This window comes from Xiphophorus maculatus, chromosome 5, assembly GCF_002775205.1.
Source record: "Xiphophorus maculatus strain JP 163 A chromosome 5, X_maculatus-5.0-male, whole genome shotgun sequence".
Taxonomy (NCBI): Eukaryota; Metazoa; Chordata; class Actinopteri; order Cyprinodontiformes; family Poeciliidae; genus Xiphophorus; species Xiphophorus maculatus.
The window spans coordinates 29,696,387-29,722,883 of NC_036447.1; the positions used below are offsets into that span (position 1 = coordinate 29,696,387).

The 26,497-nt window shown below is 40.4% G+C and overlaps 1 protein-coding gene across 5 annotated transcripts; it reads left to right on the plus strand.

The window, feature by feature from the left end:
• Positions 1 to 26,472, plus strand: pcm1 (pericentriolar material 1). 5 transcript variants are annotated; one of them, XM_014472652.2, is made up of 40 exons: positions 1 to 151; positions 1,190 to 1,304; positions 2,217 to 2,462; positions 3,422 to 3,748; positions 5,231 to 5,401; positions 6,340 to 6,456; positions 6,683 to 6,869; positions 7,134 to 7,243; positions 7,548 to 7,821; positions 7,921 to 8,062; positions 8,991 to 9,212; positions 9,408 to 9,574; positions 10,443 to 10,678; positions 11,169 to 11,311; positions 11,391 to 11,520; positions 12,223 to 12,393; positions 12,485 to 12,666; positions 13,266 to 13,457; positions 13,558 to 13,816; positions 14,238 to 14,383; positions 14,467 to 14,687; positions 15,287 to 15,461; positions 15,554 to 15,855; positions 15,970 to 16,131; positions 16,333 to 16,389; positions 16,591 to 16,763; positions 17,342 to 17,473; positions 20,197 to 20,323; positions 20,737 to 20,892; positions 21,011 to 21,108; positions 21,974 to 22,108; positions 22,196 to 22,405; positions 22,501 to 22,560; positions 22,821 to 22,974; positions 23,556 to 23,716; positions 23,804 to 23,864; positions 24,784 to 24,977; positions 25,064 to 25,156; positions 25,234 to 25,357; positions 25,772 to 26,472. In XM_014472652.2, exons 2-40 carry the CDS (start codon positions 1,209 to 1,211, stop codon positions 25,804 to 25,806), a joined length of 6,348 nt encoding a protein of 2,115 aa, XP_014328138.1. In that variant the 5' UTR covers positions 1 to 151; positions 1,190 to 1,208; the 3' UTR covers positions 25,807 to 26,472. The 5 variants fall into 5 exon arrangements, with proteins under 5 accessions (XP_014328138.1, XP_023189214.1, XP_023189213.1 ...); XM_023333446.1 differs by having other exon boundaries at positions 12,488 to 12,666; XM_023333445.1 differs by having other exon boundaries at positions 1,194 to 1,304.
• Positions 26,473 to 26,497: the final 25 nt, after the last annotated feature.

Below are 26,497 nucleotides of genomic sequence, written 5' to 3' on the forward strand. Positions count from 1 at the left end.
TGTAACTTCAGGCTAGTACCATAGTTGGTTGCTGCGATGTTGGGAGTCATGGAAAATAGTTGCAGATTCGTGGATTAGCAGAAGAAAAGATACAGTCTTTACTTGAGTACACGAGGCTTGTCATTGCGAGTCTGTTTTATTGTTTTAAACGGTGAGATCATTTTCCGGTTTAAAAATGTTTAGCTAGCTATGTTTGAAGCCAGCCACAGCTTGCCTTGTTAACGTTTGTTAGCCTCTTTAGGTGTTCACACGGTTTTTGTGCAAGTTAACTAAGAAGATAGTAGGTTACTAAACGTTATGCAAGATTTTTATTTTATATCAAATACTTTATTATGGACAAATTTTAAGTTGTCTGTGTTGTGCGAAGCTGGGACCAAGCTAATGGGTATTAGCCACCTAAATTGTTAAGGCATACAACTTTAGCAACTTGTTAGCAATGATTTAGGGTAAGCGCCTAACACTAAAAGTGAAAATATTGAAATACAATACAAAAATATCTTATTGTTTGTTGCCATGGCGACTGGTGGTCGGAAATGGGTCACAAACGTTTGGCTAGCGGAGTTCACCAAGCATCAAGTCTAGTGTGAAGTAAGAGTGGCTCCGACAATGGCTGTTGTTGTTTCACTTTTTACTTGGTAACGAAGGACCTAACTGGAAGCTCGTGCTAGCCTCTCGCGCGGTGAATGTACGGTCAGTCCAAGCGGGCCATCACCGCCACGCGCAACCCAACTGCAGCTAACGCTAAGCGACTGGTCACCAATTAACCATAACTGTTTTTTTTTCTTTTTCTTGGAGTTACGGAAAAGTTAAACAATGGAAGGTTAATGTTTGTCGGTAAGAAGTATGGACTAATGTCAACGTTAACCTCTAACGTTAGGTGTTACAGCTTAGAATAATGATGATGTTTTCAGTTTTGGCTAACTGATTTGAAACCGGAGTCTTTTTGTGGTAATAATCAATATTACATCCAAATCTAATTTTAAATTGTTCTCGAAAAAAACTCATTTGTGCCTGTTGTGAATAAAAAGAAACAGTAGAGGTGGTATGTACACTGATGAACATTCGTTATAAATTATGATTGAAGTGAAGCGGTTTATGTAACAGCTCTCTTATTTGGGGATTTCGAATTGGATTTTCTTCTTTTCGTGTTCTGGAAATTGACCCTCACACTGTTTGTTGTTCTTTCCAGCTAGCTGTAAGTGGGTGACATGGCAACCGGAGGTGCTCCATTTGATGACAGTGCAGAAGAGCTGCAGACCTGGACAGCACCCAATGGCAGTCTGGAGGACAGACTGAACAACATGGTGAGGGGCTGACACACAAAGTCCCACTTACACATTGTTTTTGGCAATACAACATACAAAGCTATGGTGCCAGTTATTTTCCCATAATTTTATCTGTACATTATACAGTGGTTTGTCAATCTATCTCCTATATAGAACACTCTTTATCAACCTTAATAAAACAAAAATAACCAATTGAATGTATAATCTTGCAATAATAAATAACTGTCAATAAGAACCCGTCAATGATTGCAGGCTTCAAAATCAGATATTGGGTATTTGAGCAAAAAAAAAAAGTCTTCCAATTTATATTCTCCACTTTAAATCAAATAGAACTTCTTCTGCCGAGCAAGTTTTAATTAAAGGCAGACTTTGGCACACCCAAATCTGTTTTTTATTACATTTTGACAAGCAAGCATTTTCAAGATTCTCTTCTTACTGCAGAGAATAGACAAAAAAAAGTGCCCAGAAGAATGTGCAAACCAGATACCATTCTTTATTAAGGCAAACCCTTTACGTTTTAGATGAACAATGATTTATATACCACTTTCCTACAAAAAAAATCTGACTGGTCTATTTGTTGAGTTAAAATATTATACATTTACTTTATTGTTGAGCGGGTAAAAACAATACTCAATATAATTTTTTTCTTTTTGGACTGCGATTACTTTGAACTTGACAGTTTTGGCCAAAATGAGAACATGTTTGCACTCCTCCTGTAGAGTCTGTCTCAAGACAAAAGGCTTTCTGTTGCCATTCATTTTCAATGCAAACATCATCATTGTAGTTTTAATACCTGTGATCCTCATTGAGATTGTCATTAAAATAAATGTTACAAAAAGCGTGATTAACATTTTAAATTTGTGTCTCCCATCATTTTTTTTTTCTTATTAACAAACAACATTTCTTACGTTTTCTGTCGTGTTTGAGCAGAACTGGGGGATTCAGCAAAAGAAAGCTAACCGGTCGACAGAGAAAAACAAGAAGAAGCTTTCTGCAGCAGTGGAGAGCCGCCTGACTAATGATATTTCACCAGAGTCCACCCCAGGGGCCGGCCGCAGGAGAACTCGCACTCCTCATTCTTTTTCCCACATCAAATACACGACCCAAATGTCTGTTCCTGACCAGGCTGAGCTGGACAAGCTGCGCCAAAGGATCAATTTCACAGATCTGGATGAGGTAGACATCACAATACTGAACAATGTCTTAGATGTTCCTGAGCCACAGGAAGCATCTAATAAGGAAAGTAGCTGAGGGGACTGGCTGGTAATGGGATGAAACTCTTCAGTGTCTCAGGAGGTTTGGTTGTTATGTGACTGCAGAGCTCAACCAGTCTGTACAGGTCAATCAACGTATTTCTGCTTTTGTGGATCTTTAATATTTTTATTAAATAGCCACATGACATATTTAAAAATATAAAATAAAAACCAGGGGGAAAAAAAGATACAAAAGTTTAAGAAAGTTCAAAAAAATAGTTTAGGGAACCAGGAAACAAAAAGACATTTGAAGTTGGAGACAGAACTGCTGGGGTTTTCTGGGAGGTTGATGTCTCCATGGAGACCACTCATTACTAACTAAGCCTGCCTAAATCAGGTTTTGGTGATCAATTCTGTTTTTTCTCTGAAGTCCAATATTTTATTCTGTTTTTTATTTTTATTTTTTTGCATTTGCGTGTTGTGTAAACATAGCCTATTAATGTGCGTAAAATTCTGTGGAAGTTCCCCACAGTCACAGATCTACCTTCAGGATTTGCAGTTGATTTGTTTGGCTTTAAAACCCTTTCATACATAATCTACTGAATCAGGAAAATGCCTGAAACATCATTTGTCAGAAGATCACATTAATCCACTCTACTGTCATAGCATCAGTTTGACTTTTATTGTCATAAGAAGGTTTTTTAGTCTACCAGCAGAATGTTAGATGATGCTCTTATATCAAATAACAGTTTCATGTTTTGTTACTGAAAACCATTTCCTGTTAAATGATGTTTAGGGATTTTTTTTTCTTTTAAACTGTAAGGGACAAAAAGGGCATGACTGATGAGTGCTTGTGCATCTACGTCGCTTGAAGTTTGAAAACGAAAATCATGGCCAAGAGCCCAAGTAATGATCTTTGTGGTCTGATCTTTGGTCAACCAGCGGAGCATCGGCAGCGACTCCCAGGGCCGCGTCACGGCCGCCAACAACCAGCGGCAGCTAGACGGAGAGAACAAGAAGCCTTTCAACTACCTGCCTCTGCATGTCAACACTAACAAGAGCAAAGAGATGCTCCATCCCTCAGCTTCTGCCCCAACTACTCCAGCTGTCACCAAGGAAACCAAGAAGCAGAGTCCAGGGCGGAGGGAAACATTAAGTCCCGTAGGTCCTCGCAAGGAGTCGCCAAGGATGAGTCGCTGTGGGACAGACAGAGGACTTCTGACGCAGAGAGAGTATGGGAGGCCAGAGCCCAAAATAGACAGCAGCCAGGTAATGCTTTGTTGTTAGAGACGTCTATATGACAGTCAGCTAGTGTTTGATGCTATCAAAAATAGAAAAACTTGTAAAACTATTGAAAAGCTAGCATTTTATCACATTATTACCACAAACTTCAGTTAGCACCGGATGATGTGGCTGAAAAACCTATCATGGTAGAAGTGTTTCATATCAGTCAATATCAATATAATTGATAATTGATACTCATCAATATCAATTATATTGATATCAACGAGTTTTTTTGTTTTAAATATCTGAAGTAATGCCAAACTGGCGGCATGACCGTTCCTGTTGTAGCCACAGTTTTCACTCCATGCAACTGAAACTGAAACCTGAAACTGCTGCTGCACACAGTACTCAGCAGGTTGTTGCTAGGTAACCAAAGACTGAGCGAGTTAGTTGAAGCCTTTCCTCGTCAGAATGCCAGAATGTTGTGCGGTTCTGGATTGGAGTTCAGTGAATATTCTATAGATTACATATTGAATATTCTATCAGACAAAAACATTATCTATTGATATTGATCAGACGTCTATTGTGATATATATTGTTATGCAGTTATTGTCCAGCCCTGACTTCAATGCATGTTATTTATTTTGATAGACCAAAACAAAAGTAACGTATAATTGGAGGTAAAATTAAAATGCGGCTTTTTGTTGATGGCTTTCGAAAAATATTACAAGCACAAATACAACAAATGTGAGGTGTGGCCGTGTCAGTACGGAGTAGAACCAGGTTCTGCTGAAGCTGCACTTGCTCTGGGTTTTTGTCCACCATTTCAAAGCAAAAGTCTTGGCCTGTTTTTTTTTTTTTTTTTTGTAAAGCTTACTCAAGCTTAATAGAGCTTTTAATACCTAACATATGAGGGGTCATAACTTGTTGTCATGTCAACCAATCATCCCAGATCTCCCACCTTCATCCTCGCTCTGCTTTTTGTGTTAGTGAGATTAAATGACAATCAGGTGGGATCCTGTTCTCTAACTGGAGGGCTTGTGGGACTGAGTCATATTTTGAGCAGAAAGCCAAAAACATTCACTCTGCAGTCTTCAATTTTGCTTTGCAAAAAAATATCAATTGAGAGCCACATCATTTACTTTCATTTAGGTTATTCGCTACCTTGTGTTCGTATTTCACATAAAATCGTAACAAAATGTGAAAAACACTTTGAAGCAGGGTGAAAGTGTCTTCATGTCTCTGTACGGCTGTGTATTTCTACATGGCAGTTCTCTCGACTGCTTGGGGAAAAACCAAAACTAGGATGAAAGTGAGAGAGAGGTTGTGCAGCTAAAACCAGACCATATATAGGACAGTTTCTAAAAATGCCACCAATGGCGCCCTGCGAGTTTCTTGCCCAGCCCCTTCTCAGCCCTCGTGTGTACCAGTCACAGCTATATCTACAGATGCTCACCTAATACGTTTTATGTGTTTTTCTTCTCTTCATCACAAACCACCACCATACTCCCCTTTGTGCGCTCTCAGGTGGTGAGCAAACTGGTTCAGATTCGGGAATACATCAGTAAGGCCAGCGCCATGAGGGACGATCTGGTGGAAAAAAACGACGTTCCCGCCAACGTTGAACGTCTTTCTTACCTCATCGACCACCTCAAGGAGCAGGAGAAGTCCTATCTACGCTTCCTGCAGAAAATGCTTGTAAGTGTGTCTGGTTTTCCCATGTATATCTTTAGTGTTTTTTATTTTTTAAATGCAATAAGACTTTAGCTAAGTTACTTCAAAGGAATGTGGCCTGTGTAAATGATTCCTTGAAATCATAAAGAAAGAAACCTGTTGCTGGGTGGCAGGCATGTGTATGATTTTAAAGGGGCAGTATTATGTAAAATAAATTTTTTTTGAGCTTTACATCATGTTATAATGTTATTCCCTCACCAAAAACATACCTGGAGTATTTCTTCCATGTATGTTCGAGAAACGCTTGGCAACTATTAATTTATGCAAAACGCCTTGTGGGATTTAGCCCTGCCTTCGAGATGCAGCTCCTCCTCGGAGCTGCAGTTTCCAAGTTTCAGCCCTCGCTTGCAACTCCCTCTCTCGGTTCCTTCAGACTAGCCAGGAGTAATTAGCAAACACCTGGTGGAACTGCATGTCTGCTGAGGTTATTATAAGAGCTACTTCTCTGTAACACTGGTAAAAACGTTGTTAAAGAGTAAATAAAGGAGCCATGTCGTCCTGAAGATAGAGGTTTAGAAAGAGCAAGAGTTTTCCAATTTCAAGGCACTAAATTATGAAGTAAATTTTTTTAAAAGTCATTAGATATTTACATTTAGCAACCGTATTTTCCGCACTATAAGGCGACCCGCATTATAAGGCGCATAGAATAGACGCTACAGTAGAGGCTGGGGTTACGTTATGCATCCATTAGATGGAACTGCGCTAAAGGGAACGTCAACAAAATAGTAGTCACAGCTATATCTAATAGATAGGTCAGTCAAACTTTATTAATAGATTACAAACCAGTGTTCTGAAAACTCTGTTCATTCCCAAAATGAACAGCTGTACGGTAAAATACTGTAGTTACTTTCTTTGACATGTAGCACAAGTTCCTGATGAATGTTTCTGTGATTTTTCTCCAGGCCCAGGAGAGTGACTGTGAGGTCGGGACGCTGGACTCCGCGGTTGGATCAGGGTCACTGGCTGACAGCTCCTCCCTTAACATAGAGGTCCAGTCTTCAGATGCTTCAAATATAACGGTGAGTACATTTGTGGGAGATAGTTTAATATTTTAAACTTTAAATTCCTAGGAAAACAGGGCAAACTACAACACTAAACAAAGATCTAAGCGGACGTTATTAGTTAATCTACTGGAATCTAGCAAACCATTTTTCTGCCCAACCCATTTGTACATACTTCTTCACCTCTCTGTTCCTCTGAACCATTGACCCTAGGTGCTTCAAATATTGTATTGTGAATATTCAGGGTGGTAGGACAGAGGGTGTGCGTGCCGACCAGAAGGAGGAGCTGGAGAACCTGCGTAAGCAGCATGAGCTGCTGAAGAAGATGCTGGAGCAGCAGGAGCAGCTCAGAGCGCTGCAAGGCCGACAGGAAGCTCTAATGGCCATGCAGCACAGTGCAGAGCAGGCGCTCGCTGTGATCGAAGACACAGGTGACGTACCAACCCTCAGAGACGGCTACACATGTTTTCAAACTAGTTCTATTTGGAGCTTAGGTATATCCTTTCAGTTCCATTTCTTCTTTCCTCACAAACAACTTTTTTAAATACATTATAGGAATAAAACTGAAATATTCATACATATACTTTTCTGTTTTGGAGCTAAATGTTAAATTTTTTGGAATCATTTTTCCAAAAATATTGTCAGAAAGGCAGTTTATATATTTTTCCTCTTTTGACATTTGTTCTCGCCTGCAGTCGTGACAGAAACCACCGGCAGTGTTTCCGGCCTGAGCATCACATCAGAACTGAATGAAGAGTTAAATGAGCTGATTCAGCGTTTCCACAACCAGCTGCACGACTCTAAGGTACAGGAGGAACTATATCTGTGGCTAGGTTACCATGGTAACTGCCATGATATATCTGTACCTTCTTTAAAATACTCAAACAACGTGCCGATGTTTCATCTAATGCTGGCCACAATAATTAACATACATACTAAAGATGTACAAAAAGCTTAAAAGTACAGTGTGAGAGCTTTGCTGCTGGAAAAAAAAGAGTTAAACATCTTTATTAGAGATGCTAATAAATGTAGCTATCACCGTAAGTATTAAAGCTAATAGATTTAACAATAGACAGTTGGTCATGGGGTAAACTGCTGTCTTCCACCAGACCAAAACGGTGCCAGATAACCGTCGTCAGGCTCAGAGCCTGTCCCTCTCCAGAGAAGTGTCCTGGTCCCGCCCCCCCCACGCTGTTGGTCCACCTCAGCACAGGCCACTCCTTCACTCCGCTTCCGGCCCACATGCCGGTCTGGACGCCGAGGGAGTGGCCGCCAGCGCCAAACTCACCAAGTTACAAGAACTTAAAGACAAAAAGCAAACCATGGACAAGATTCTGCAAGAGTTGCATTCACTGCGAGACCATACCCTGAACAACAACTCATGTATGGCTCTTTTTCAGCCTTTATTTTTTCATTTTCTCCAGCCATAGTGCAGCTTTAACCTTTAAGAAGTGGTGATGAATTTCCTGTGGCGTCCTTCAGGTCGGGGCTTGTCAGCACAGTGCAGTCCAAGTTTAGGAGGATCTTCAGATTGTACATCAGCTCTCTGCTCCAATGCAGCCTCCACTTCCTTTCAGCCTTTATTCACACAGCAGGACGGCTCTGGTTCTTCAGACAAGCTCAGGTACCAACACAAACACCCACCCCCCCCCCCACACACACACACACACACACACACACAGCTATGAGTTCAGGGTCAGATACGAACAGCAGAATGTTTTGAAACATAGGTGAATCTTCTGCTGTCCATCGCCTGTGGACCAGTTTTAGTTTTCCTCTGCTGAATTCAATTTTTTTGTCTTTTGAAATGCAGTTCTGGCTGGAAACTTACTTTCATCCACCAACATCATCACTGTGATGTTACTTTAAGATTTTTGTGTTTTGAACTTTTACAAAAAAACGGCTTAAATATTTAGGCGAGTTTGAATGTTTTTTTAAGTTTTTTTCTTTAATTAGCGCTCTGCCAGGAAAACTGGAAATTAACATAAAAATACATAATTGGCTTGATAGTCTTTTTTTGTGAAATATTGCATCCAAAAAAATAATAGAACCTTCCCAACCTATTTAACTATACATAAATTATTGATAAATTTCAACATTATTAATTTAACATAATCAGGTATTTAATTTTCCATTTTATTTCTGATCTTATTCTTTTATAAATTAGTTTCCTTTATTTGATTATATTTTTTTCATATTCTGTATTTATTCAATAATTCAATAATTTCCTTTTTTAAAAATCATATACTGATTTATTTTTTACATTTCTTCCTTGCACTACCCTCCTGTTTTTTCCTATATTTACAGATTTTTAGTTTTATTTTGTGCACAATCCATAAAGTGTTGATAGGGTTGAAACATTGGATCACCTCATTTTTTACTTTAAACACCATTGAGGTTGTTTTGTTGTTGCATAATCCCACAATGCAGTGGGACGTCATCTTTAAATAAACTATTAAAAGAAGCAAAAATGTAACACTTGTCCAAATTGTGAGTGAATATAAAGTTTTCCACTGAAGCTGCATTCATCATTTTGTCTCATCCGCCAACAGGAAGCTGAAGGAGGTCCATAAGCGCCTTAATGAACTGAGGGAGTTGGTTCAGTACTACGAGCAGACGTCTGATATGATGGTGGATGCCGTCAATGAAAATGTGAAAGAGCCTGATGATGAGGAGGAGGATGAGGAGGATGAAGATGAGACGGAGGATGGATCCATGTTTGAAACTGTGTTTGAGTTGGAGCATGAGAATCGCCATCCTGGTGCAAACCTTAGGTGGGTGGGAAAAATAACCGACCAAATACATGTAGAAATGGTCTCTGTTCTTTTTTTTTTTTTTTTTACAAGCCACGACTTTCTGAATCGATTCGGCATGTAAATATGCCTAAATGTTGTCCTGGCTGTCAGTTGGTCATGTTCCATACTGTCCGTCCTGAAATACGTCAGTGATGCTCCCCTCTGTGTGTCCAGAAACCCACAGCGCAGCAGTAACCGGGCGGACGTGAATAGCCTGACCAACGGCCGCAGCTTCAGGAGCGGCACCGCAAACAACCAGGACGGTCGACTCAACACCGAGTGTGAAATCAACAACCGAGCAGCAGCCAACCTCCGCAGCCTCAACGTCACCACGCCTATAGGTCTGCTCAACTAACACACAGCGACTGTAGACCTGAGGAAAAACATTCATTCTTATGTCTGCAGGATAGTTAGAGGATTAATTTGGGGTGTTTTGTAAGAACATGTTCATAAAATCACATAAATGATAGTTTTTACAGAATTAATTACACATAAGTATGAGACGTTTTATCGCCAACAAGTTAGTTTTTTTTAATACAGCAAAACTAATAGTCTCATCTTATATTAGGAGTTTCTGTTGTTTACGTCAGGGTTTCTGCAGGCTCTTAAATGTTTAATTTAATATTTTCCAGCTTAGGCTCTGCCTGTTACGATAACAAATTTTGCTGGATGATCAATTGTCCTACAAATTAGCTAGCTGGTGTAAAGAAAAATACTTAAGTGCAAAAATGAAACAAACTGCTGTGTTTCAACAGAATATTAGTTTTTCAAGTTTTACTGAAAACTGTTTCCCCTTCATCTTTTTTTGATATCTCAAACATTTATGTTCAAAACTATGAATCTTACTTCAATATAAAAAGACAATTTTATATTAAAATTTGCTTCTAATAAAGTGGGAATCTAACAACTTTTGACTTGAAAACAGGGGTAGCGTCATTCAAGACCCTTACAGTAAAGCTTACTGTTGACTGTAATAAGGAGCTGATTTTGGTATCCAAACAGTAAGATTACTGGAATATCAAAGATAAAGACCTTCAGCTGCATCATCATCAACACAAATACCCTTCCATGTTTATATCTGGTTAGTTGCTCAAATAAAAAACATTAGATAAATTAAATTTTTAAAAGTTCTAATTGAGATTCAATCATCTCTAGGTTTATGTGAACATGACCTTATTTAACATGGTTTTAACTTTTACCTTGATTTAGAGTGTCAGTACAACAGGGACCTCCCCTACGTGGAGGTAAAGGATGAGGATGATGATGATGATGATGAAGACGGTGTTGATAATGATGAAGGAGGCCAGGCCATGCTTCCAGACAGTGCGTCGGAGTCCAGTCAAGGGAGCAGCTTTGGGAACGCTGCGGGTTTCCCTCCCAAGGTTCACCGCCAGACGGCGACGCAGAAGCTGAGGCAGCTGCAGGAGCTGGTTGCCATGGTTCAGGTACGACACGCAGCGTCTGGCTAACTAACTGGATTGGCTGAACTGAAGAACATCAATTAACTTTACTAAAAGTTTTCCACCTGTTACTAAAGCACTTGCATGCTCTACTGTTACATTATTTTCCCAGAACATTTGAATTAAAACTTTTATCGCTAAATACCTATTTCCTGCCTCAAGTACATAGAAAAAAATGGTGTTATAACAGAAACACATGAGCAGTCATCTGTGAAGGTGATTCATCTTCACGTTTACATTGATTAGCAGAACTGACTGTTTTCTCAAGCTTCATACTTTAAACCTCACTAGTAAAATCAGATGTAGAACATGTTATTTTCAATGTCAGCCTTGAATTGCTATTAAAAGTGGAAGCATAAAGCAGTTGTTTCTTGAACAGCATTAATATTTTCATCATGTTTAATTCTTTGAAAAGAAAAAATATCTAATGTTGTATTAAAGAAACAATGGGTCTACATATCTGTTTGTGACACAGAGTGATGACACAGATGGAACAACAGCCAATGACGATGAAGCTTTACACCAGCAGCCCAATAACACCCGATCTGCTGTGTGTGGGGCCTCTGGGGCCGGATCCAAACAGAGTCCAAGAGACCTGGCTCTCTCCACCAAGGCCAGGTGCAGTAAAATAAACCGTTAGCATCTAGTCCTGCAACTTGTTGTTGAATTATGTAATTATCATATGTTTTTCTAACAGGGAGAAGCTGTACGAGGAGAAGTTACGCCAGCAGAAGCAGGAGCTGAGGCAGCTTCATGAGGAGAGACAGAGACTCATAGAAATCCAAGGAAAGATCCAGGACTTGCAGTGGACCTGCCCCGACCTTCCGGTATCTGATTCTAAACAGCTACAAGTTTAAATTATGAATTTGCTTGTCCAAAAGTTATTCAGAGTTTTATGTGTACTAAAATGTGAAGGAGAAAAAAAAAGCTAAATTCTGTTTCTTCTCTGGAGGAGATCCTTGACGTAGAGTCTTCCTTTAGATCAACAAATGCTTTGGGAGGGGAGCAGCACCCGTCCCAACTCTAGGTGTCCCATTTGCAAAATGTAATGTCTTGATCTTAGGATGGAGACATAACACTTGACATATTTAGAAGATCAGAAATAAAGGAAGAAATAAAAATAACTAAATTATTAAAAGAATTGAAACAAGGCAACAAAGATTAATACAAATCAACAGTCTAGAGATTGTCGTCATCATGCTAACTAGCCTTAGCATTCATGACAGGCTTTGTTGTGGTGAACTAGCCGTAGCGTAGCAGAGAGACAAGAAGAGAACATGAGCAGCATGCACATGAGCATGACTGACAAAGTTAAGACCCTCCTCCTGGCTCTGATTGGTTGAGCGGTGTATTTCTGGAGCACTGGGACAAGGCAGATGAGCTCGACTTTTTTTTTTTCCTACACAGGAAAAGAAGAAACATATTGTTTATAAAAGTTACATACTCTAGTTTAAAGCTCACACCAGTCATTAAAAAGCTAATAGGATTAGATCATTTGATTTAAAAGTAAAGTATTTCCTCCTCTGCAGTCGTCTGTGTCCAGCACAGGCAGCCAGCAGGGTCTGCTGAGGAAGGCTCCGCTTGCAGCTTCCACCCCTGCTAACGTCAAAGCTTCTCCTTCCCCTACACCCAAAACCAACCTAACCGTGCTCAAACCCACCGCTCAGGAGGCAGCTTCTTCTTCCGTCACCGACAACGAGGTAACAGATTCACACCCTCAATCTCCACCCAAAACACTTTCCAAACCGTAAAGCTTCTCATCATGAGGGCTCTCCGTGTTTTCCCCGCCAGCAGCTTTGGTCCGAAATGAGGCGGAGACAAATTTTGCGAGAAGACCTGCGACAGCGGCGAAAGCAGCTGGAGTCGCTGATGGCCGAACATCAGAGACGTAGCGGTTTCCGTGACTCCCCCTGTCAGATGGAAGAGCAGGAGGGGAGTGCTACTCTCTCGCAGTCCATCAACAGGGATGAAAGGTAGAAGACGCACTTCCTGTCTCATCATATCAAATCAGTTACAATGTTTCATTTCCCTTTGGGGTCAGTAAAGTATTTTTGGGCTTGAATGTTGTTAATCACTGTCTAATTTAAAGCTCTGTTGTCATCCTAGTATTACTGTTTGAAGTATTAATTGTTGTTCCACCAGCAGCTACATGTATTTAGGATTAGCTGATATCTGAGGTTTATTATTGCTGATACTGATCTAATACAGAAAAACAGTGCTGGATTGATTTGAAATGTTTGGGGGGGTTTTTAAACGCAGACATAAATGTACTGAAATACAAATTAATTTGTTAAATCTGCACTAGTACAGCACACTTTAATACACCAATAGCTTCCCAAGCTTGGTCAAACATGTAAAAAATAAACTGCAACAAACCGTTTTCAAATTCAGAAAGTACAACTAGAAATTTTAAATATAAAGTAAAATAAATAATAAAGCATAGAATTTGACTGAATACATCTGACCTCATGGATCGGGGAAAAAAATCTGGAATTTTTTTCAGTATAGTGACCGATGCAGATAAAACTATTGGCTCAGTGTGTCTCCTCTCATGATTCTTATTTGTTATTAGAACAATGGCAACATGGGGTTCCAGTCCTTGCAACCTGGATGATGAGAATGAGGAAGAGGATGATTATCACTCTGAGATGTGCGCTGAGGAGGAAGAGGAAGAATGTACAGAGAGCAGCTCCGATGATGAGATCCACATCTACTCGTCGAGGATGAACCAGAGCTCCTACAGTAACGGGAAGAATCAGGGAAGGTGAGTCCAGCTGGCAGAAGGTCCACTCTTTGGCCGTTTTAGCCCTGCTGGTGTGAGATCTGTCATCTCTTTCTCTGTCTGTGTGCGCTCAATGCTTCAGTAACCCGAAGCCTCCAGCAGCCTTTTCCAGCGACGTCGAGGCTCATCTTCACAACGAGACGAAGGTGAAGGATCAGAGCCGAGGCACAAAGCCGCCTGTGGGCCAGCACGGAGGCGTCCGGCGTCAGGAGAACCTGCGCTGGGCCTCTGAGCTCTCCTTCGCCGAGGGCTCCGGCCACTGGCAGGATCAGATAAACCAGCTCCAGAGGCAGCTGGAATTCAGCACCAGCATGTGTCAGACGCTCCTGCAGGACCAACAGGTGAGCAGACACATTCTCTCTGTTTGGACCTGGTTCTGACAGGTGTTACTGGTGGATGTTCTGGTCTGATTCAGGATGGAATGTCTGCATGTTCACATCTGAGCTCTTAGGCCAAAATTCAGAATCTCAGACTGACTTGTCTACTCACAAGTCTTTTCTATATTTCAACATAGTAAGATGGAAACTGTGTGACTGCAGCTTTACTCTCCAGTTTGACAGACTAGCTTTATCCTATCGTAAACTGGTTTATTGATATGTTTAAAATATTCTCTAACAAATGTACTTGTTTAATCTAAAACTATCATAATAAAAGCAGCTTCACACTCTAGCCCCGTGTCTGAACAGCGTCTGACTGATGGCTATGCTGGTATTCCGTCTTGATATTTACTCAGTCAGTGAAAGTGATGCTTTTTATCCACAGACTCTGTCATACATGTTACAAACCCTGCTGACGGGTCAGTACAGCGTATTACCCAACAACGTGTCGTCACCTCAAGTCCACCTGGTGATGCATCAGCTCAACCAGTGCTACACCCAGCTGGCCTGGCAGCAAAGCAACGTCCAGAGGTGAAACGACAAACTTGTATCGATAAACAGGAGTAAGTTCTTTCAGATGGAGGTTTGTCTGTAAAGTTTCCCTTTGCTTTCAGGCTGAAACAGGTTTTGAACGACCTGATCCTCCAGCAGCAGCAGCAGCAGCAGCAGCAGCCCCCCCCCTCAGCAGCAGGTTGGCAGACGCAGAAGCGGACTTCGGCTCAGGAGTCCGGTCCTGGCTCCTCCGCCTCCCCCGGCATCTTCCTTCCTTTTACCTCTACAACGCATCCTTCAGGTGGAAACTTGGCGAACTCTGCCTTATCTCCGTTCTGCCCTGGTATGGCATTCACATTGACTAGTTTTGGGGTTTATCTTGCCTGTCGCAATAAGCAATTAATCAATTAATTGCATGATAAATTGGAACGGGATCAATAATTTTGATTTTCATGATGTATCGTTTTTCTTTTTTTGCTCTTTCCATGAAAAACTGCATGACCAAAGTCTTCAGTGTGGTGTTTTGGTCTCAACTGGCCCTTTTTTTTTTAGCAACAATTTTGTTAACAGAGACTTCATCATTCATTTTATTTGTTGTTTCTGTTGTTTTGTTTATTTATTTTGAATATTTAAAATGTCTTCTAGTTCCAGGATTAGATGTTCGTTAGAATTGAAAGTTTATTTGTCTTTGAAATACTATTCTTGCATTATTATAACAATGTTATTGTTAATCATAATAACTCCTGACACAATTTATCGTCCAGAAAAATTTTTCATGAAAGGCCTAACCTTGCATAAGAAGCAGCAGATTTTTAGGTTAAAAATGATCCTTTTTTTTTTTTTTTTTTTTTTTGCAATAAATGAAGAAAAGGAAGTCTGACTTTTTTCCTTTTTTTTTGTCAGTGTGTTAAATGTTTCTCTTGTCTTTCATCCTCACTTGAGGCTTCAACTTGTATCCGTCATTCCCTGGTGCTATGGGTGAGTCTCCTCAGAGTGCAGAAGGTCCAGCTTCACCTGAACTTTATAAACTGGATCCCAAGACATTGATCAAAACCGAGTACATGGGTTTCCCTCCGCCACTGCAGCGCTCTCCTGTCAACACTGCTTTGGAAAGAGGGTAAGACAGGATATTTATTGTATATTTATTGTCTGTTATTTAGGTTTACATTTTAATTTCTGCTCGTATTTTTATTGTTCCATTTATTTTAGATCAGCTGCACGACTGAACACCTCCTACACCAACAACATAACCCGACATCTGCCGTCTAAAGCGGAGCTGCAAGAGTCTCCTCCCTCATCCCTCATCTTTAACAAATCCCAGTCTAGGGCGCAGGAGTTTAAGGCTTCACAGGACAGCTTTTGCAGTATCCCTGATCCCGATGATCCTGCCACGGTCACAAAAACCTTTAAGGCTGGGAAAAAGGCCTCTGCACAAGCCAACCTGGCATCTCGAAGCAAAACCTCCAAAAACAGACGCAGGAAGAGCAAAGGGCACAACAAGAACAGCGAAGGTCACCATTCTCACTCTGCTCGCAGTTTATTAAACACGCTTCTCACATGTATGAATACATAAAGCTTAATAAAACAGATATTACCAGATTTCATCGTTTTGCTTTGTTCTCCAGGCCAAGACAGCGACAGCTTTAGCAGCATTGCAGAGTTCGGCCAGGAGAGGGCAGCCTTGTCTCATCACAAAGACCAGAATCAGATTCTGTTGGACAAACTGACTCAAGAAAAACTGGACAGCAAGGCAAGGCTCGGAACCAAACGGAACGACCTGTCCTCCGGTACGGCTCGACCGCTCGCAACTCAATGCTTCCACTTTACCTTTCTGAGTTCCTGAATTTATTATTATTCACAATATTTTTCTTCATTTTTAGCTTCATTTTCAGTTTCTTCCAATTCAGTTATGTTTCTTTGCACATTTGTCATTGCCCTGACTCTACTTTATTTTGACACAAGTTGCTTTTAATTTATCCTACTCACAGCTTATGCTTGGAGAACTCCCTTCCTCTCTAACAGAATTGCATGCACAGAAGCTCCAGGTAAAGTCACCATGCATGTCTTCCATCACTTGGTTCTTATCTAACCATCATGCATGCCTTTTATTCACCTAAGCCCTCTCTATGAAGTCTACTTTTATGTGCAACCTTTTTTGCTAAGTAAAAGTGTCATTTCCTTATTTAGCTTTGATCAATTAAAGCACAAAATGTTCCCAAGGCTGACATAAAATCTCTGGCTTGTAGATGCGAGCAGCGACTTCTCCTTGTTCGAGGCGCTGCGTGAGACCATTTACTCCGAGGTGGCCACTCTGATATCGCAGAATGAGTCGAGACCCCACTTTCTCATCGAGCTCTTCCATGAGTTACAGCTGCTCAACACAGACTATTTACGCCAAAGAGCTCTGTATTCGCTGCAGGTGACTCCCGTTCCCATGATTATCTGTCTGTCTGAGCCAGTGTTGTTTTAAACAGAGATGTGTATTTTGGGAGAAACCTGCGACAGGATGTAACGAGCCACCATTAAACAGAGAATGAACTGACACCAAAACATTGAGATATCAGATGCACTGCAAAAACTCTAAATCTTACCAAGTAATTTTGGTCTAGAGTCTAGTGCAAATATCTTAGTGCACTTGAAATAAGACAAAACTAACTTACTAGTAGCTTTTCAGCAAGATGTAGGAGATTATTTTAAGTAAATCTTTAAAATTGATGAGAAAGTGGTAGTTCCATTGTCAGATTATTTCACATGGGGAAAAATGTGTTGTTATAAGTGAAGCAATCTGCCAGTGGAACTAGAACGTTGTCACCAATATTAAATCATTATTTACCTAAAATAAGCCCCTATATATTGCTGAAAATGCACTTATGAGTTAGTTTTCTCTTATTTCAAAGTATTGAGATATTTGCAGTAGAAACTAGACCAAAAACACTTGGTGAACAGTTGTGTTTTTTAGCAGTGATGGCTATGGGTGTAATGGTGTGTTTCCCACAGGACATAGTGACCAAGCACCTGGCAGTAAGACGTGCAGCCGAGGACCAGCTGCCCCCCCTGGGGTCGGTTGTGTGGACAGCAGGCTCTCAGTCTGAGCTGACTCCCAGCCAGAGTCTGGTCACCAGTGATGAAGTGAGTCGGCTGTCAGACGGTGTTAAGGCTGGATAATAAATCAATAACAAGATATGTTGAAATGGACACGTGATCCATATCAATAGATATGTACGTCTGATAGAATATTGAGTCATTTCACAGAACCGCAGAGCATTCTGGGGGATGGACAGCAACCTGTTGCTAGGTAACCTGTTATGGTAACCTAGCAACAGGTAGGTATTGTGTGCAGCAGCAGTTTCAGGTTTCTTCACAGTGCCTCATAACTGATTAAAAATCAAAAAGGAATGCCATGTAATGAAAACTGCGGATAAAGCAGAAAAGGTCAAGCCACCAGTTTGGCATTATTTCAAATATTTAAAACAAAAAAATGATCAATAGTTATTGATATCAACTGATGACTTGGACTAGGCAGGAATATGCTATGATGCTCTTTATTTTTCTCTGTCTATCTCAATTCTGATTAACTTCTCTGTTCCTGCTGTAGAAGATCTTCTCTGAAGAGTTACCTAATTTATTTCTGAGTTCTATTGCTTGCAGTTAAAGGAGTCTGAATACATACCAAACACGCTTATTGTTTTCCATCCCTTTAACAATTCTGCATTACTTTGTTTTTACTCTCAGGTAAAACCCCAATAAAATTCATTAAGGTTTGTGTTTGTAACGTGACACAATCTGGCAAAGTTTGTGGCCTATGAATAAGTCACTGAACTTTCTATCTCTAACCTTTTTGTTTTCTCGTGTTTTAGATTTCCTTTTATTCTCTCCTTCAGCCCTTATAGCCAACCCATCCCTTCACTTCCTTAACATTCTCCCTCTTCTATATTTAAATGCATCTTTCATTAGTTTCTCACTCAGCCTTGTCTCCTTTCATCTGTCTCTATCTTGTCCCCTGTCATCCTTCCATGTTTCTGTATTCTCTGATCTTAATTTTCTCGCGCCCTTCTTCATTGCCTTTGAATTTGACTCGACAGCAGAGCCTCAGAAGCCCGTCTATAAAAAATGACCCCCATCTCTCCGCGTCTCTTTTGCCAGATTAGACATGTGTTCTTTGTTCTCTCTCAAGGTCCCCAGAGTTGTGCTAATTGGGAGTCAGGTCTTTTGTCTGTCTGAATATTCCCTTTGTTCAAGAGTGATGGGTGAAATGTTGGAGCTTTTTCCCCCGTCCTGATCTGTAAGGAAAACATTCTGGGGAAGTTGTAAAAGCGTCTATAAAATCTGCCCCGGTTTTCCCCTGTGTCCATGGATTCTTTAGGAAACAGGGCCATCTTTATGCTAAAGTTTCAAACTCAATATTCATCTGAAGAAAAATCCTCGATACCACTTGCGATACCATGGCAACATTTGTTTTGAAAGCACAGGATTGCATCTAGTGGAAAGGGAGCAGACATTAGTTCTACACCTGTCTTCTTCCAGAATGCATCTGCCCCCAAATGGTGAAATACAGAAGGATTCCTGTGCTAGTAAGAGAAACACAACTACCAATAATTAACACACATTTAAAGTAACCTCCAACGGATAAAGAGACTTTTTTGGGCAAATTTGACTCTTGAGTATTTTGGGAATCAGATTGATCATCTAACTCTAACTTCATATATAACCCCAAAATATGTGACCAACGTTTTCAATGATTTTAGTGACTTTTTATCTGTGATTTACATTGATTACGACTGTTTTTGAATGTGGGAGACTTTAACATTCATGTTGACAACCCCCAGGGACAGAGGGGCAAAAAGCTGAGACAGTTCAAAACATGTTAAAAAGTCAACACACACTCTGGGCCAGTAAGGGCGTGAATATTTCCAAGGTCTCTGTGATTGATGTCACCCTGTCTGATCAATCAGACACTTAAAAAAAACTCACTTAAAAAAATAACATTAATATCTCTTTGGCTAAAGACAACACAGCTGAAAACTGTAATTAGGTTTACTCTCAGTTGTCAAATTTCAGACATCAGCAGCTGCATTTTCATTACAAATGTGAACAAATCTTAGTCTGTGTCCTGATAACATCTAAAAAATACAATTTAAACATTCCATTAAATAAGAAATTAAATTAAAATCAGACTTGAATAAGCTTGTCCACGTGATAAGTCATTAAAAATCATGGCAGCGGCAGATGTAAATATAATTACATGCGATATGTAATTATCATCCTGCTACCACTTCCTGTCATCTTCTACATCGTTTCCACCAGTAGTATCATCCGGCTGTTGAGCATGTGACTCGTGTGATGCACAAAAATCCAGTTTCCATTTGAGTTTTTTCAAAAGTGGCGTTTCCATTAAGCAAATTTCTTTTCAAAATTTCAGTTAGCGAAGTTGAATGGTCCCATTAAAATAAAAATCATGTCTGGTAGGAGGAAATCTCCGTGGAGGACTTCTCTACTTGTAAGAAGTGAAAGAAGCCTCTGCTGTAGGGCTCAGGGTAAGCGGCGTCAAACTCCACTTCGCATTCATTGTGAAATCTACAAAGAGAAACCACATTCAGCACTGAAACATGCTAGGGAAACGTTCTTCACAGAATTCGTAAACACAAACGTCAACGATGCCCGTGCCCTGTTTCCCACAGTGGACAGGTTGACCAGCCCTCCTGTGACTGCAGCATATGATATCCGCTCTGTCCCAACCGGCAAAGACTCTGCACATCAACAACCGTGTTGTTAACAACCTTTTTAAACCAGTGTTTAAAAAGTGAATGTGTGTGGAACGTGAACCCTAACAAAGACTGCCTTTGTCGTTTCAGGAGGTGATGGAGAAGAACTTGAGACACGAGCAGGACCTAAAGAGGAGAGAAGACGCAGAATCTGTTGATAACGACAGCAACATGTCAACCTCCTCCAACCTGGAACCCTTTGCTAGTGATGACCTGGGTATGAGTATACACGTCTCTGTGCTGCTTCTTTTTCTTTTTAAAAATCAGGTTCAGGTTTACGGTTCACCATCTTCTCCCTTCCCCTTTGTGTACTGACTAAGAGCTTTGCTTATAACTTGGAACTTTAGCGAAGGATCTGGTGCCTTTTTTTTTTTACAGGGCTTCTCAAGTTTCATCTTTAACCAACCAGTTTACACATTAGGATTAAAGCTGCAGAGTAAATTGGCTACCTTTCATTAGCCGACCTCACTGTAATCAATTCAGAGTGAGGCTGGGAAACCGTGTTCCTGTGCTGTAAAGCTGGTTGCATTAATATTCACTCCGTTCCTCTTCCTTCACCTCATTGATTGCTGAACCCTTCACGTTCTTTCTGTCTCTCTCCTCGCCCTCCTCCCTGTGCCTCTCTGACAGGCAACACCGTGATTCATTTAGACAAAGCTCTGGTGAGGATTAGGGAGTATGAGCGCATGAAGCTTAAAGCCGAGTTTAACCCTCGCAGTGCCAGCAGCAGGTCTGACGCGACAAATGCTAGAGGTGCTTCCGCTAACCCCGCTGAACAAGTGGAAGGTATACGATCATGTGACAAAGCTTTGAGCTCAGCATGTCCAGAAAACCTGGAGCTGTGTTTGTGTCTCTTCATCGTTCTGTCAAAGCGCCGGCGTCAAGTGTTGCTGTCTGTGTGCAGAAAGTGCAGCCAACGGTGTGCACTGCCCTCAGATCGACACCCAGCAGCTGGACCGGCAGATTAAAGCCATCATGACCGAAGTCATTCCCTTCCTCAAGGTACAGTAGAAGAAAACATAACCAGTATAAGTCAATGGAATCAATGGAATGTTTGCAGAAAAGGGGGAAGATATTAATCTGCGGTGCCAAAGAAATTGCTTATATATAGACATACAAAACAAATTTACAGCCGTTGTACGTCATCCAAAGAAATCCATTCAAATACTCCATAAAGTGTTGTATTGGGAACATGCTGTTTTTTTGTTGTTTTTTTTTAATCAAATCTACTGAAATTCTGAGACCTTGTAACATTTAAAACTGTACAATTCGTGTTTAAAGTAAGAAACTATCATCTTCCACAATATACAAAAAATGAGAAGGAAATTTTAAAAAACAATGTATTAGAAAGATTTTTGTAGTTTATCAGTGTGTGGAGTAGATTTATGGAATGGATTTAATGATGAGCTTAAAAAACAGTACAAATACAAACCAACTTAAAAACTGTTTAAAAAGGAGCTTAATGGGAAATATGCTGTACAAGATGACTGTTTCAAAGACCAAACTATTGATGATATAGAAAATATATAGGTAATTGTACAGTAAAGGATGAGAATGTGAGATTTAAAGGTCATGTAATGTGGAAATAATTTAAGTTTATCTGGTGTTGGAAGACTTAAATGTTTATAAGTTGCTGAGTATGAGAGCAGCAGGAATCATAAGGTCTTGTACCAGCTACCTTCTCCTCTTCAAACAGATAATGTAACATTGCATGTCAACTGGGAATGATCATTTGTTTTTTTATTTAGTTTTTTCTTGGTTTTACTTTTTGTTTGTTCTAAATAAATAAATCGATAGATTTCAAAGTTTCCTGAAAATTTGACGGATGCATTTTCTTGATTATTTTTTATTTTTTATTTTTTTGAAGGAGAACATGAACGAAGTGTGTTCCCATCAGCTGCTGACGTCCGTGCGCCGCATGGTGTTGACTCTCACCCAGCAAAACGACGAGAGCAAGGAGTTTGTTCGCTTCTTCCACAAGCAGCTGGGAGGAATCCTGCAGGTAGGAGCAGCTCCCTGCACCCTGCCATGCAGACCCAACACGTCGAGGCAACGTACTGGAAAAACCTCTCCTTCTTGTGTCCTTCAGGAATCTCTCTGTAAATTTGAGGGCCGCACGCTGAGGGACTGCGGGGAGGACCTGCTGGTGGAGATCTCAGAGATCCTCTTTAACGAGCTGGCCTTCTTCAAGCTGATGCAGGATCTGGACAGCAGCAACGCCGCCACCGCCAACCCGGGAGCTAAATTTAAAAATAAGAAAACGTCTCCACAGCTCTGTAAAACAAATCAGAACCTGGAGGTTATTTACTGTCAATTGCGTTTTACATCCCACTTTTCTATGATGTGAAATCCTGTTGGACTAATTCAAGTCTTGTGTTAATTGCGGTTAATTAGGAGAACTCTGAAGCAGATGCTGCCAGGTCTGTTTCTCCGGCATTTGCTGATGAGGACAAGGTGAGTTATTGGGATAATCCAGATCTTTTTAGCCTTTAAGCAGGATTGTTGGGTTCTACATACTTTTTTCTGGAGTTTTTCAAATTAAAACAAGTTGAATCAAAGTTCATGCTATTAAGCTTGCAGCCTGCATTTAATTAGTGGGTGGAAACGTTGTTCCTTATAAATTTGGTGCATTTGTACTGAAAGGAGAAAGCAGCTGTTCTCAGTATTCAACCTGTTTTGATTTAGAAAAAACTGCCCAATGTTTCTCACTTCAGGATCAAGATGAGACAGAAAAGCAAGAATGTGGCGTCCTGCAGGAGGATTACCTGCAGACTGAGGGGAGGAGCAGCAGGAGCAGCCATGGGTCAGAAGGTGAAGAGGAGGAGGAGGAGGATGAAGGACATGAGAAAGCAGCTCTTCTGTCAATCAGTGAGTGAAACATTTAAAAAAAGAAAATACAAGCTGCAGGAATTCTCAGATAATATTTCTAATATTGTTTTCAATAGTGATCCAGTAATCTGATGGTAATATCTGTAACAGTCCTGATATTGAAAAAAAAAATCTAAATCAGGTATTGATGCCAATGCTCCTGATCTATAAGGGCAGATCTATTCAGTCTAGTTCTATGTGTTGTGCATGAGCGATATCATGCTTTATTATTTATTTTCTATTATCTTTTGAATTTTTAATTGCACTTTCTGAACCATTTGAAATAAGTTTGTAGCAGTTTATTTTTTACATGTTTGACCAACATAGTCAACCTGTTGTTTTTGTCAGTTTCAGTTTCTTTATGATTTTCCATTGACTGTTCTATTCCTAATTGAACTGACTGAACAAATGAAAGTTGTTTTTACATGTTTGACCAAGCTTGTGAAGCCGTTGGTGTATTTAGGTGTCCTGTTCTGACAGGACACCTAAATAGAGAGTTATCGAAAAAGTTCATTCGGTACATTTATGTCTTTGTGTTTAAAAAGCATAAATGCTTTAAATCAATCAATTCTTGTCTGTAGGTCTGTCTAAAGCAGAGACTCAGGCTCTGACCAACTACGGCAGCGGAGAGGATGAAAACGATGAGGAGGAGGTGGAGGAGTTTGAAGCTGGACCTGTAGACGTCCAAACGTCTCTGCAGGTTTCGGCTGACGGACAGGTGGAGCAGGAAGTCGTCGCGCCGGTGAGCCTTGATGAGAATGTGTTTCTGTAGCGCCAAGCAGCTGCTCTGTTCACTGAGATTTAACTTTGTGTTTGTGCTTCGTTCCAGGTCACAACCAGCAGCGAACCTGAGGAGAAAATGTCTGAACAGAACTGTTCACAAACAAACGGTGAGCCCAGTGTAACTTCAGTTACTTTTTTTTTTACTTTTTATGTGAATAAAGAAGAATGTTTATGTTTTTATTCATTTCTAGTCGGCACACAACAGCATAAAACCTCGTTACAAACAAAGGAATAAAATAAAGCATAAATGGTTAAAAAGACGTCTACAGGCTGGGTTTTTCTCCGGTTGGGTATAAATAGGAATCTCACAATAACAAAGGTTCTTGGACAATAAATTGTCATAGTAACTATTGTTACTGGGACAATTGATAATTGACAATTGATAATAATGCTGTTTTGAGACATCTTTTAGTAATAACCGCATAAATGCAAGTTTGCCCTCTCCAAGTCCAATAAGCTTTAATTTAGTAAAGAACACTTAACAATGCAACTGGAAGATCTTTTAATATTCAAATAAATAAATTGAAAATAAAAACCAAACACAACCAATCCATAAATAAAATGGAATATGAAGTCTCTGTAAACAAAATTGCCCTTAAAAAAAAAGTTAATTGTCAGCATAGAAATGATCAAGTTAATTTTAATTTATAATGCGATTAATTGATTTTTATGGTACACTGGCCTCTGTTGATTGGATTATTCAGTTATTTTTGTATTGGTTTTGTTCCTACATTCTGTTATGTTATTCTGCTGCATTCCCTAATTTGCTCATACATTATTTCTGTGCTTTAAAAATTAAAAACTGGATAAGCCATCAAACCAATCACATAAATTCCATGCTCAAAAATTATGAGAAGGAGAAAAAAAATCAGTTTGTTTGGTAGGACAGTAACAGTGACACTGCATCTCTGAGTGGATGATCTGGAGGAATTTTCGAGCTCTTCCCCTCCGTTCTGATTGAAGACGCTCCCTGATGAGTCTCCCCATCTCAGCTTTTAATGGTGCACATCTCCTCTTGTCCTGCAGAGGTCAGTAATCCAGCCGAGACCTTGGACTCCTCAGCTGAAGGACGCACTCTGGTGGAGCTCCAGAGCCCAGAGGAGCAGCAGGAAGCTGGGGCTGCAGCTGCTGCAGAGGGGGCTGCTGAACCCTCCCACGACGTTCCCAAGGAGACGGCCAGCAGCCCCAGCTCAGACTCGCCCGTCCTCGTTAGCGGCGACGTGAGTTTGCTTGTTGTCCCTCCGCTCGACACGAGTCGTTCATGTTAAATCATTTTATTCATGCTGCTCAGCTTTCCGTCATGCAGGAAATCGGATCGGGAAACACGAGTCAAAAGTCGGACGAGGAAGACTTCGTCAAGGTGGACGACGTTCCTCTGCAGCTTACGGTGATGTGCGAGGTGAGGAAGGAACTTTGCAGTCCGTCACTCTGAAAGCAACCAGCGGACAGGGCGTCATGTGTGCTGTGTGCCAACAGGAGGAGCTGCAGAAGAGGATCGTCGAGGAGCAGCAGAACAACAACCTGTCTGTGGAGATCCTGAACGGGAACGCCGAGCTGCTGCCCGGGCTGGTGGGGAACGCTCAGGCTCTGAAGGAACCAGGTAGGAAGGATTGAGAGCTGCGTCTCTGTTCCAAATGTACGCAAAACTTTGTCCATATTCCGCTACTGTGAAAAATACACTATTTCACAATTATGGTGTTTCCATTAAATAAGAAATGCAATTAAGTTTGTTCATGTGAAAAAAAATGTAATGTTTTGATCCCCCTGCTACTTCCCATCATCATCATCTTCATGGTTTGTGCCAGTGGCAACATTCGGTTGCTGATCATGTTCATTATGATCATAATTTTTAATGACTTATGTGAACAGGCTTATTCACACGTGATTTTAATTTAGCTTTTTATTTAATGAAAGCACCGCAATTACAAAGTTGTGTTTTTATGACATCAGTGGAATATTGACGGTTTTGCTCACATTTGTCACGGAAACTCGACTACCGTTGTTGTTTTTCCAGACACCATTGATGCTCCAGATGTCTCACTCTGCTGATTCACTGAGAATCCTCCCCTCAGTTCGCTTCTCTAATCTGCTCGTTTGGACGAGAAAAGTTCTACGTTAGCTGTGAATCTTTAAGGAAGCTCAACACTCTAAATTCATTTTGTTCCTTAATGTTTGTTGTAATTTACCGATTTGTTTGGATTTATCTCCTGCTGCTGATCACATCCAGAAGGTTCTTTGGTTCTTGGATTAGTTTGACATGTTTTATTAATATTTTTACCTCTTCTTACCTGGCCCTGCTGTAGCTCTTTTCACTGTATTCATAATCATAACCATCTCTTGATGGTTTAACCAGCTGCTGTTACAACAAATAGTCTGTGTAAAATTAAGTACACCCTCTTTAAATTCTAGGGTTTTATTTGGAGGGTTTTTTTTTTTTCTGGCAGTGTATTTAATTTTTGGCCACATGTTCCATGTTAATGTCTTCTTTGGTTTTCCACTTGAGGTTAGATTCAGATAGTTTTAGTATCTATAGAGATCATTAAAGTTCTGGAACTGAGTGTATTTTTTTAATGACTGTATGTACATATATATATGTGTGTGATGGGGTAAATAGAGCTAATCTGTTGACGTTTTTCTGCTCAAAATGATTCTTCTGTCTCATCCTCAGAACTGTAACATGTTTCTGCTTTTCTTATAATAAACCGAATGATTGGAGCTGCTGAGCTGCTTATTCAGAAGA

Excerpts from the sequence above, each read along its gene's own strand:
- pcm1 (XM_014472652.2), top strand. The coding sequence starts at position 1,209 with ATGGCAACCGGAGGTGCTCCATTTGATGACAGTGCAGAAGAGCTGCAG. Across the intron at positions 16,390-16,590 it reads TGCATGCACAGAAGCTCCAG|ATGCGAGCAGCGACTTCTCC; the intron begins GTAAAGTCACCA and ends TCTGGCTTGTAG. Across the intron at positions 25,358-25,771 it reads TCAGGCTCTGAAGGAACCAG|ACACCATTGATGCTCCAGAT; the intron begins GTAGGAAGGATT and ends TTGTTTTTCCAG.